The sequence below is a fragment of the Eurosta solidaginis genome, chromosome 5, assembly GCF_040869045.1.
Source record: "Eurosta solidaginis isolate ZX-2024a chromosome 5, ASM4086904v1, whole genome shotgun sequence".
Classification (NCBI taxonomy): domain Eukaryota; kingdom Metazoa; phylum Arthropoda; class Insecta; order Diptera; family Tephritidae; genus Eurosta; species Eurosta solidaginis.
In genome coordinates this window covers 17990882-18004124 of record NC_090323.1, presented here as the reverse complement: position 1 = coordinate 18004124, position 13243 = coordinate 17990882, and the positions used below count along the sequence as shown (strand labels likewise).

General features: G+C 39.9%; 1 protein-coding gene across 8 annotated transcripts in view; it reads right to left on the bottom strand.

The window, feature by feature from the left end:
• The window catches only part of siz (Brefeldin-resistant Arf-GEF family protein schizo), a 191525-nt gene that overhangs the window by 5672 nt on the left and 172610 nt on the right, over positions 1 to 13243 (bottom strand). For all 8 annotated transcript variants that reach the window (XM_067757012.1, XM_067757019.1, XM_067757017.1 and 5 more), the window contains 3 exons: positions 10698 to 10956; positions 3240 to 3793; positions 1341 to 2632 (listed from right to left, as the gene is read on the bottom strand). In XM_067757012.1, coding sequence (XP_067613113.1) covers positions 1341 to 2632; positions 3240 to 3793; positions 10698 to 10956 — 2105 coding nt within the window. The remainder of the gene's footprint in view (positions 1 to 1340; positions 2633 to 3239; positions 3794 to 10697; positions 10957 to 13243) is intronic.

Here is a 13243-nt window from a genome sequence, read left to right as displayed (position 1 = left end):
AATTGGAGAACAGAGTCGCAAAGAGATTTCCGGGGGTTTGTGAAAAGCTATATGAAAGAAATGATTGACCCCAGTGGAATTAAAATCTACTGACCCGCGGCGTACGGGGTTCATATCGGGCAGGAGGGCTGGCCGAACTCGTTATACTGCCCTAAACCTTGCGGTAGTGGTTTTACCGTTACAACAACAACAAAAAGAGAATTATAGAAAGATGTAAATCTAGACTACAGGGAGAGTCTGTTGGTTGGAACACGTTCTGCTGTATTACAGGTTTTTGCTCTGGAATGCCTTGTGGAGGGCAATAAGAGAAGTTATATTGGATGAGCGGCCCACGACTTCTGTGTTCGTGACCCAGTCTCGATATTTTTTCATGAGACTTGGTGTTGTTTTGTTTTTTGAGGAAAGAAGTCGAATAGCAGTCCGGCTATCCTATTTTCGACACCTAATACCTAAATACACGTCTCATCCATAGCGAGGAATATTTTCAATCCAACTCCAACGTCCCGGCGGCCAGCGTGGTGGGATGGTTGCGTGCTCCGCCTACCACACCGTATGCCCTGGGTTCGCACCCCGGGCAAAGCAACATCAAAATTTTAGAAATTAGAAAATTTTTCTAAGCGGGGTTGCCACTCGGCAGTGTTTGGCAAGCGCTCCGGGTGTATTTCTGCCATGAAAAGCTCTCAGTGAAAACTCATCTGCCTTGCAGATGCCGTTTGGAGTTGGCATAAAACATGTAGGTCCCGTCCGGCCAATTTGTAGGGAAAATCAAGAGGAGCACGACGCAAATTGGAAGAGAAGCTCGGCCTTAGATTTCTTCGGGGGCTACCGCGCCTTACATTTATTTTTTTTTAACTCCAACGTCCTTAATCGATAAAGAAAATCACATTCAAAGCTCTAATTAAAACCCTTGAAGGAAGGAACTTCTTTGTAAATGAAAGTATATGGAAATGGAAGCTTTGTTGTGACTTTTTAAATAAAGCGTTTCGGCGTCCAGAAAAGCTCACTAAAATGCTTTTACCGTAGTGCTTTTTAGAATCGACGAAGTTAACTAAGAAGAGTGCTGATACCAAATCTCTCCTATGTGAGGCACATGCATGGGGAGGGTACAAAAAGGTCCAAAAAGAGAGATAATTGTGGATGAGAATGTCTGGGGTTTAACCGGGCAGTCCTAGAAATTCACGCTGGTTACCTGTCTGAACACTGCAAACTCAAACGATATTGGAAACACATTAATCACTACAGTATGGTCTAAGTACCGCAACGCCCCGGTTTCATACCTCTTAAGAACGTAGCATGCTTCGTAAACCCAACTAAAATAAAAAAATGTAAGGCACACTCACCGTATCCGAAGATCTTAGCCGTCCGACTATATCCTGATTACATTGGCAGAAACGCTGAGAAAACACCTCCATCAGCCGCTCAATTTTCTGCGCTTCACCTGGCATGCGGAAGTAAGCTTGGAACTTACGTAACGCCACATCCACTTGCATGCCTGAGAGATCCAGCTCCAAAGCGAAACAGCTTAATACCGCCATATTGAATTGATTTTGTAGATTACCCAAATATTCGCCAATCATTTGACGTGACAAGCCTTTACGTGAGATAAGAAAGCGCGCTACGCCTTGTGGTGTATTCTCAAGGAAGCCGCGACGTATCAAGTAGGTGATACCTTTTTCTGGCTTCTTATTGAACAAATTCAAACCAACACGGTACTGACGTTTACGTATCGTCTCTGAAACCTTGTAATTCTGTAGCGGTGCTGTTGCATTCAAATGATGATCTTGCTGTTGATCATGTTGCTCATATTGTGCCGCAGTCGTATGCGATGATATAGCATGATCATCGGCTGTATTTGGCACACCTACAATACTACCAGCACCGCCACCAACTCCTGTCACAATGCCAGCTGCTGCTTGCGCCAAACCAAAAGACACAATAGCTGCATCGTTATTGTGATGTACAAATTGTTGTGAACTTGAGAGCGCTGTATTACGTTTCCATGTTTGGGGCGAATTTGAACGATCCGAACCTAAATCACTATTCATTGCAATGCGATCAGCTGATGTTACACTCGAATCGCTACCCGAACTCTGCACGGAAGTTAGACTACCATTTTCGGCACTCTTACACAAACCATTTGTACGGAGTAGCGATGGTGGCGGTGGTGTTTGACGCATCATTAGCATATGTTGATGTTGTTGTTGTGCTGCCAAATGCTGTGCATGTTGTTGTGCTGCAATGGAAGAGGTGCGTTTTGGCACTTCGGGTGGCACTTTTTTACGTTCAGCCGAAGTGGTGCTACCCCCAGTTGTGCATTTTGGTCTCATGTAAATTTGTGCCGCCGAGTAGTAGGGTGTATGTGGTGATGTGCCACTGGGCACACTTGCCCATGAGGTATTCAATGAGCTATCCAAATGTGAATTGCTGCCGGAGCTTGCGTAACTTGCATCGTGTGGTGGCACATGATAATAATGGGCGGCCAAATGTTGACTTCCATAGAAGTGTGGCTCGGTTGCGTGTAGCAGATTGACATGTGGATGTGTAGAGCCGGTTGAACCGAGTGTGCCCGAAGATGTCGAGGAGGCGGAAGAGTTTCCTCCGCCACCTCCACCAATGGGAACGGATGATGCACCTGTGATAGAATACAAGAAAGTGACATAGTTAGTATATTTACTCAGAAAGTAGGATGAGTTATAAAAAATGAGTGATCAGGGTATGTAAAACAAAAAACGTTCATTCATTTTCCGCCCGCACATTCCCTATCTTACTATTACCCCTTTCTTTACACTTCCCTACTTCGTCTTACACTGCATTCCTACTGTTATACTTGCTGTTCTCTTTTTCCCGTGCCACTCTCTCTAATACATTATTTTCCTTCCACTTTCCTTCGTGATCAGCTACTCATGTCGCAACGATTAACCAATTTTTACTCAGCTGGTGACGGAGACTACGCCATCTCCCGTTGTAGTCAGTCTTAGTTGCCTAAAATGGTGGGTCTAGCCCAAAGTCGTTCTGAGGAGAGTACGATAATTTCGAACCGCCTTTGTACTCACGAAATAAGGCAGTCTTGCCTGAGCTATTAAGATTCCTCATGGTCTGGACTCGGGTGTGCGTTTTTCAGTCCATAGAAGGCCTCTGTACCATAAGAAGACCTCATGCCCGGAAACCCATCACAGCCAAACCTTCACACATTTATTCCTACATTTTCCTCTACCAGCACTGTTTCCTCCATAACTCACCTGATTGACTACGTGGTATAGGGCTGCCATCCTGCTGTCGCCGTTCACGCATCGATAACGAACGTGTGGGCGGTGTACGTGATGGCATGGCATTTGACGAGACAATTGGCATCACACCAGCAGATCCAGCACATATACTACCCGGTGGACCAGCCAAGATGGTTACGCGCGGCTGTTGTTGCAGTGGAGTTTGTGACTGTTGCATAGCGTACGGTGACGTAATACCCTGTGCTTGTGCTATCTGTGGTTGCTGCTGCTGCATCATATCCAATTGAGATTCCGTTGCACTGCCATATGCCGACGACAATGATGAATTAGACGTAGGTCCATCTTCAACGCCAGCACCACCTCCGGTACCCGATACAATAAGTACACGACGACTTAAACGTTTTTCAGCTTTGGCCATTGCAGTAATTGAAGCAAATTTTTTAACCATCATATAATGACGAAAGGCGCGTTGTATTGTTATGGCAGCATTACGTGCTCGTACGCCACCGTACTTACGCTCCAATAGTTCAATTTGTTTTTCCAACAAATCTTGTGAGAGCTCGTATCTGTAAAAGACGGACGGAGAGATAAAAGAAAAATAATTATTATGAGTTGGTAATTTATATAAGGTGGATACTTCAAGAACTGTTGTTGTTGTTGTTGTAGCTATAAGGTTACTCCCCGAAGGCTTTGGGGAGTGTCATCCATGTGATGGTCCTTAGCCGGATACAGATCCGGTACGCTCCGGTAACACAGCTCCATTAAGGTGCTAGCTCGACCATCTCGGGAACGATTTATATGGCCACATTAAACCTTAAGGCCATCCCTCCCTCCCCACCACCAAGTTCCATGAGGAGCTTGGGGTCGCCTCATCTGTTAGTGAAACAGGATTCGCCGCTCGAAGGTGAGGTTTGGAGAAGCTATATATTGCGCTGGCAACCTGAAAAGGGTGCGCCACACAACCCCTTGAATCTGGTATTTTAGTCGCCTATTACGACAGGCATACCAACCGCGGGTAAATTCTAACCCCTATCCTGCTAACTCGTTGCTCGTAACGACTTGGTTTACAAGTGAGCGACGGCGAAAGAGGAACGGGTTGTCGGTTTTTTCTGTCTCACTACCTTGCTCGCGTCCGCCCGCTACAAATCGGTCTACTAGCAACTAGTTGCCAAAATAGAAGTCACCGTGTATGATTAGCGTCTTAATAGCTGCGTAATGGAAATAAGACGAAAAGTGCATAACCTTCAAACATGGAAAAATACCTACCAAAATATATAAATCTGTACATTTGCATAGAGCGTTTTGGAAATATGAAAAATCGTTAGGTCGCAGACACTAAATTTGACTGATCATTTGTTATAGTTGGATAATTGTACTCTGATTATTCGGCTTCACGCCGTTTATTGTCTTCTCTACTGTAAGGCAACCCTTATGATAAGTGTTGAGTGACCATAACATCAATCATTAAATATTAACCACGTCAATTTTTTGACCACACCAATCACTCACAATGAGGGTTACCTTCATAAACGTCACTTTGAATGACGCCAATTAATTTCGCGCATTCAACTCGTCAAGAAGCAAAAGTTTTTCAGCAGCTCACATATATATTAAATTTCTAAGTTTGTGAACATTTTTATATTCAACAAATAAAATTTTAAAAAGACTATATCTAAAGAGTAAAGTTCATCAGTTTCTTGTTTTGGTATTGAAAGCGGTGTGCGTGCGAGAAGTCTACGCAATTTATATTGTGTGCCTTACTTAAGCTGCGTTAAAGCGTTTGGGCGATAACCTGCGTCAACTACGACGCAAGAATAAAGATGACCACGATGGTCATCTTACATGGCGACCGTGAAATATTTCACTTTTCTTCATAACACAACAACAAACACAGTATTCGATAATAAATTCTCACCATATGAATTAGTCTTTGGCAAAACAGCTAATTTACCAAAAGAACTGCAAACCGATAAAATAGACCCGATTTATAACATAGCAAACTATTCGAAAGAAGTTAAATTGCGTTTTCAAAAAACTCACGAATTAGCGAATAAAACAGTTACAGAACACAAATTAAAAAATCAAACCGGATATAACAAAAGTTCACAACCAATATCTGTCAAGGTATTTGACAAGGTATTGCTTGAAAAAGAACCCCGCGACAAGCATAGTAGTATCTATATTGGTCCGTATACCGTAATAGGTATTGACGGCGTAAACGTCACGTTAATTGATGACGAAACGAAAAAGAAAAAAATAGTACATAAAAATAGAATAAGAAAAATTAATTAAATTAAATTTTAAATTCAAGATTATTTAAAGTTAATCTCTATTGTTAAATTAGGAATAAAATGTTTTTCTTCCAAACCTGAAAAAAAGACAATGAAATCAAATAAATTTAAACAATCATTAAAAATTAAGAACTTAATTCATACAGTAGAATTAAAACACAAAAAAATTGTTTTTAATTATAAAAATTAAATTTAAGTCCTACTTTAGAATTAGACTTTAGAATTTCATTTTTAATTTAGATCTAAACATAGATGTAGATTTAAATTTAGTTTAACAGTCTTAAACTTTTATTAAGATAAAATACATCACGTTTGGGACAGAAGAATTTGGCCAATTCTTCTTTTCCAAAGGGGGATGATGTAAGGCAACCCTTATGATAAGTGTTGAGTGACCATAACATCAATCATTAAATATTAACCACGTCAATTTTTTGACCACACCAATCACTCACAATGAGGGTTACCTTCATAAACGTCACTTTGAATGACGCCAATTAATTTCGCGCATTCAACTCGTCAAGAAGCAAAAGTTTTTCAGCAGCTCACATATATATTAAATTTCTAAGTTTGTGAACATTTTTATATTCAACAAATAAAATTTTAAAAAGACTATATCTAAAGAGTAAAGTTCATCAGTTTCTTGTTTTGGTATTGAAAGCGGTGTGCGTGCGAGAAGTCTACGCAATTTATATTGTGTGCCTTACTTAAGCTGCGTTAAAGCGTTTGGGCGATAACCTGCGTCAACTACGACGCAAGAATAAAGATGACCACGATGGTCATCTTACACTACATTTGCTGCTGGAATTATTGGCAAACCAATTGAGCTCTAGAAACTCTCGACACTGAACAGAAAGTTAAAAAAGAAAATTTGCTATTTAACTTTCGTATATTCGCGTCACAAAAATCGTCTTGCTTACGTATGGTACACCCACACCAATACACTGATAGATCTCAATGATTGTTATTTTACCCTTATGTACAGTATGTGGCCTTTGAAATAGGGACGATCGATGGTCACGTACAGAAAATACTGAATTTATTTCGGCATAAGTTATGACGTGCTTGGCGACCTTCCGTCTCCACCTAGAAAGAGCGTCGTATTCAAACAGTAGGTTATCAGAAGTCTCTAAATCTTCAGGTGACAGAAGTTTCAATCAACAGTGCTTCTCCTGTAGGCGGGACCATCATGCCAGTGCAAAGGCTTAAACTAGTTAATCGAAAAGGAAAAAAGGCTAAGCAGGTAGAAAAACAAATAGTAACTTAGTTTAATGACTTCAAACGATACACCTTCTAAAATAAAAAAAGTCGTAGGGCCGTTGGGACGATATAAAAGATATATTTCAAAAGTAAGGTTATGTTGGGTTGAACTGGCCGCGCTCAATAAAGACCTCACATAGGCTGAATGTGTACATAGTGTCACCAGCATTTGTTTTACGACCAAACGGAAAACCCCAAAATAGGGACCAGGTCTTATAAATAACGCCGTTCTCTTGACGGATACGACCTAGCTTAATAGCTGCTTCGGTATCTGGAAACACTATCTACCCTAGTATCTAGCGCTTTGATCTCGCGAGCGCAGGTCACAGAAAGAGCTCAGCTGTTTCTTTCTGCAGCTCGCACTTCCAAAATATGCTGTTACTAAAAAAGACATGTGACACCAGAAGGCAGTGTCCAGTTAGCCCATCGTGAGCGTCAAGTCTTGTCCCTTTAGAGATATGAGCAACTTTGTGCGTCTTACATTGCAGGATTTTCACATGATTTTAGAAATTTTGCAGCTCGCGCTTCTGTCCACGTCTTTTCTGCTGATGGATCATATGCAACTCATGTCTCCTTTTGATTGCTCCCAAACGGATTGGAACGTCTACCATCGATTCATTGAGTGCTGCATCTTCCTTTGCCAACTTGATGGGTGCGTGCCTATCAATATACATATATGTATATTGATGCGATTGCAGCATATACACGCACGAGTGCTCCCAAAGCTTTAAACTGAAACTTCAAAAGTCGCACTGAAGTGTAAGCTTATTTGAGCACACAAAGAAATCTATTTGTACTATGGGACCATTGTGAATATTTGCACTGCATTACCGGCAGTTGCTACCATACGCCAGATGGCAGCGCAAGTTGTACGTTTTAATTGATTGATAGAACAGCAGATTTCTGTTAATATTTGATAACATACTTTTATATCGGTTGCGCAAGATGCGCACGGTCCAGCTCGTAAATTAATAATATAGAAACATATCGGGTAGACGACAATGAGCTAAGAAAATTGATGTCATATATTCCCACAAAAGTTAGGTAAGGTTAGGTTGAACAGGCCGGTCCATGAGGATCTCAAATAGACTCAATGAGTCCGTAGTGTTACCAGAAGTTTATTTAACGACCAAACTAAAAATCGATCACGTACACCTCACACCTTTTTTTAATATCGCCCAATCTAATTGGGACGTTTACGGTGCAAGCTTCAAGGGATGCGCCCTTTTTAGTTAGTTCATACGTTTGCCATCTATTCCCATATGCACTGGGATCCAATATAGATGTATGCTTTTCCCCGTCCCGATTCTTTCCCGTAATTGCTTACACTTTAACACACTTTTAGATGCTGCGCTATGCGAGATTATTGCCTTAATTGCTGCTTGGCTGTCAATATATAAGTTAACACGGTTGCAGCTTAAGCTATTCTCTTCCAGTGTTTCTACTGCTTTGGTTACGGCTAATATTTGCGCTTGGAAAACGCTAAAGTGAACTGGCAGCTTGTAGGATCTGTTTATTTCCAGATCAGCACAGTATACTACAGACCCTATTCCTTCCACTACTTTGGAACCATCTGTGTACACATGTATCGCCATCGCCTCGTCCACCATCTGAGCACCCTTGCGTCAACCATCCACCTCTATTGTGGCTTTAAGGCCCCCTAGAAGCGCAGATTAGGGAATCAGGTAGTCTGATAAAACAAAAACGGATAATGTGAGTAAATTCGTGCCAAAAGACAGTACAGAACGCACATTAGGGTGGGTCGATTTGTATGGACGAAAGATAACCGATATCGCGCCATCGATTTTTCGATAGGATTTGGGCTCAGAAAAAAATTTCACTACGCATACCCAAAAAAATAATTTTCTAGCCTGCGAAATTTCATTTTTTTTGATTTTTTTTCTACTTTGATTCTTAACGTTTTTTTCATGACCTACTAAAAAAAAATTGCATATGTATATTCTGTCCGATCCAAATTTTTTTTTTTTTTTTCAAAAAACTGTTATCGACAACGTTTTTAGCGGACATTTTTGGGTCCGACAGGGTATACATATGACATTTTTTTAGTAGGTCATGAAAAAACCCTTAAAAATCAAAGTCGAAAAAAAGTAAAAAAAAAATGAAATTTCGCAGGCTCGAAAATTATTTTTTTTGGGTAGGTATGCGTAGTGGACATTTTTTTCTTGAGCCCAAATCCTATCGAAAAATCGATGGCGCGATATCGGTTAATAAATCGACCCAGTCTAACGCACATAAAGTTAGTTATAGAACTACAACGTGAAAAACCAAAATTTCGTAATGTTTTGAAAAAGACACTGCTTCAACACAATCTGTAGCAAGTTTTGAATGGAATGAGTATACATTTATTAATTTCGATTTATGCTTCAATACTATTTCAATGATCACATACTGTATATTTTGCTATGGGTACAGCACGCGTTGTGTGCGTACCTTTGCTCAACTATGTGAATACACTTTTTTGCTTGTTTATTATTTACTCTGTGGTATCACGCGATAAGATAAGTTTTTTTGTTAATGTTTCTCTTATCTATCAATGATATTCTTCAAATTCAAAACCTTTATGAGCATATTTACGGTTGCAGAATGGAATTTGAATCTTAGGCCCACACACCTACGTAGGTACGTAATGCGTCTATTAGCCAATGTCTTAAGTGACCAAAATGTGTAAAGTGATGAAGTAATAATAACAATTTAAGGCAAAAAACATATAATGAAAAAAGATACAATTTGGCACAACAAAAACTCATAATTAAAATTAAGTACGTACAGTGATGATCGTTATATAAATAGCACGCTAGTCCTACTAGTAATTCCTAATTTGAGGCTATGGAACAAAATTTTGGCAACACTGGCTACTTCTACCAATAACAATTCCTTCCTCTCTTCCTTAATTCCTTAAAACGGTTATGACCGTCTGACAAGGCGCGCCAGTCAGTCGCTTCTTCGCTGTGTCAACTGTCGTATATTGGTAACACCAAGGCGATTTAAATCGTTTTCCAATCCAGCTTTCTTTTTTTTCAGCAAAGAACCTAGGATCTTCGGTGTGGTAGTCAGAGCACGATACAACCGCACCACGACGGCCGCCACACACTTAGTGTTAAACCGACTAAATACACTGTGCGACAAAATGGGATGATTAAACAAAGACAAGGAGGTGATACAGCACTGCTACAATAACAACAACAGGTGATACAGGTTTGAATGTAGGGGAATTGATGAAAGTTCAATCATCTCGAGCTAATCTATAAACAGAAAGAAGGCCAGAGTACCGTGGAGTACGAAGTGTAAACATACCGGTGCTCTTCTATACAATTAATGTTTTTAAGTTGACTAGAGCTCGCCCAGGGGCTGAAGCTTAATCACAATACGGGAAACTATATTAGAACAAAATAGGTGTGTTTTGATTTGCCTGACTTATCTGGCGTGACCATGCAAAAAGGCGCAGTTTCGGTGTTGGACTCGTGGTAAGAAAGAGACTGTGTCGCCAAGCACTGAAGTTCACGCCTGTACACGAACGACTCGCCGCTATCCGAATAAAAGCAAACATTTTAATATATGATTCATCTCGCCCATGCACCGACAGAGGAGAGAGACAATGCGATAAAAGATGCTTCTATGAACGTTTAGAACGCACATACGAGCATGATATAAAAGTCGTGCTTGGCGACTTTAATGCCAGGGAGGGCAAAGGATTTATACCTGGCTACTTTTACCGGCCCACTCTAGCTTTTATTGCAAAACTTGAAATGATCATCAGTAAAATTAGCGTATGTATGTGCATTCACTTTCTCAAAAATGAAACCATTTCAAACAAATATTCCATTGTTCTGTGCCGTTACGGACTAACTAAGATATTTTTTTTTTTTTTTTCAAAAATAAATAATTTATATAAAGTACTTACGCTGTTTGTGCACGTGCACGTTTCATCACGTCGCTGCCATTTCGTATCGAATTTTTCTTATGCATATTTTGTTGCATTGATGATGGCGATGTGCTACTAGGCCCGCCCCCAGCCATACCCACAATAGCGCCAGTGCCAACACCACTGCCAGCAATTACGACGGCTCCACCGTGATGATGATGATGGCCATGCAGTAAATGATGATGATGTTGATGCTGATGATGTAAATTCATATGTTGGCCATGATGCATAAATCCACCTGTGGGAAATATATAAAAATAATGTACACAACTATATAAACAACTGCATAAACGAAGAATATAATCAAGAGAACAGTAGCTGTATACCTACATAAGATATTTAAGTCTATATCTATGTATGCAATATAGAGATTGTAATTAGGCAAACAGCAAACAATGCTCTGAAAAAGTTTTCCATTATTTTAAATAAATTAGTCTCTTTGATTGTTATTGCAAGTACCCGGCAGACTATGTCCTGTCTCAAAATTGGTTTGCCTACATTCAAAAAATGAGCCTCGCTTCTCATCTACTTTACGTTGTTGTTGTAGCAATAAGGTTGCTCTCCGAAGGCTTTGGGGAGTGTTATCGATGTGATGGTCCTTTGCCGGATACAGATCCGGTACGCTCCGGTAACACAGTACCATTAAGGTGTTAGCCCGACCATCTCGGGAACGATTTATATGGCCATTTTAAACCTTCAGGCCATCCCTCCCTCCCAAGTTCCATGAGGAGCTACTTTATCCCCCATATTCTTCCACTCCCGCTCTCACTCCCATTCCCACACCTACTCCCACTTAACTTCCCATCCCCATACCCACTTTCAGTCCTACTCCCAAAACAACTCCCTCTACCATTCTCACCTCAATTGCCTCATATATCGAACCTCTATACCTAAAATAAAATAGCTGCTGGCCCAACGATTTCAATATCTTTGTTTGTACACTCAGAGAAAAACGCCGTTCTAAAATCCAGCGCCACCGGACTCAATTCAAGCTTTTCATGTTTCTACTTTTTTGTTCTTGAAAAAACGAACGACGTGTTCTCAAAACAACAACCTTGTTCTTGAACTGACAACCATTTTCTTGAAAAGAGAATACCTAAATAAGAGAAATTTATGAAAAAATGCATATTATGCGTTTTTTTTTAATCTTGTGGGGTTTAATAATAGTTTTTTTGTTATTAATATTTTTTATTAATGACAAAAAATTATTTATTAATAAAACAAAATTAATAAATAGTACCTTCCCACTCCCACCCATGATCAAGCACAAACCGTTCTTGAATTGAGACCTAAAACTGTTAAATCGACCACAAATCGTTCTCGAAGAGTGAGAACGAAAAATCGTAAATCAAGCCTAAGTAGTGCTTGAAATAAACACAGAAGGTTCACACATCAATACCAAAGAGGTCATAAAATACGAACGGCGTGCTTTGAAAAACTGTTCTTAAAACAAGCCCATCGGTCACGAGTTAAGAAAAAACGTACTTAACAGACTTTTGTCAACGAATGTTCTTAATTTTGCACTTGTTTCGTTCGTTTTAGAACGATTTTTTCTCTGTGCGTATAAACCATGAAACTATATTGAAATAACGCAATTTCTAAAATCGCATTAATTTCTATATATGAGCCATACATACATAGATAGATAACTGACCCGTTTTCCGGCCCGATAATATTTCTCTCTGCGATGTTAATACACTCCCACTAACCAGAGGCATTGTCATATTGTAGCTTCTGAAAAAAAAACCTTTTTCTCTTTTTGCCAGTTCTCCCTCTCCTCCGTATCTTCCACATTTAATTTTTCGTTTTTTTCTCTTCTACTCCCACCATATATGTAATACTCCTATATTGCTAATAGAAGATGCTCGCAATGTGTTTTGGATACGAAAGCAAGACAGCCTATAAAATTTTTGTGATTGTAGCAGCATAAGTGTGACAAGGAAAATATGAAATTTGGGTACATTCGGTTATTGAATACAAAAACAAAAACATGTAAACCGCAATATATCGGCACTCTGATGCTGGGGAATGTACTTAGCTTTTTGTAGCAATATAGAAGTATTACATATATGACTCCCACATTATTTCCACTCAACCTACGTCTATTTTTCTTTATACCCTTTCTTTCACTTGCTTCCTATCTTCACCACGCACTTTCTTCATTTATATCTCAATTTCCTTCTCACACTTTGTTTCTTCTCCCTCATCCTATCTTCTCATTTTTCCTCCTCCTATTCCCACTCCCATTTCTTGTTTTTCTTTTTCCAAAGACTGCCTAAAACTTATATTTCCTACAAATCGCCCAATAAATAAGGTTTTTTCGAATAGGTTTGCCCCTGGTCCGCATGCCGAAAAGAAATTTTTCGAAATATTAAGCTTACCGAAGAGAAACTCCTGTACTAAATTTCAAGCAAATCGCCTCATAAATGAGATTTTTTGGAAGAATTCAGTCCCTGGTCCACTTCCCGGATAGGGAAGAAAAAGTTCTCATATAATAAACTAGTCAGGGGAGTATCCCTGTACCA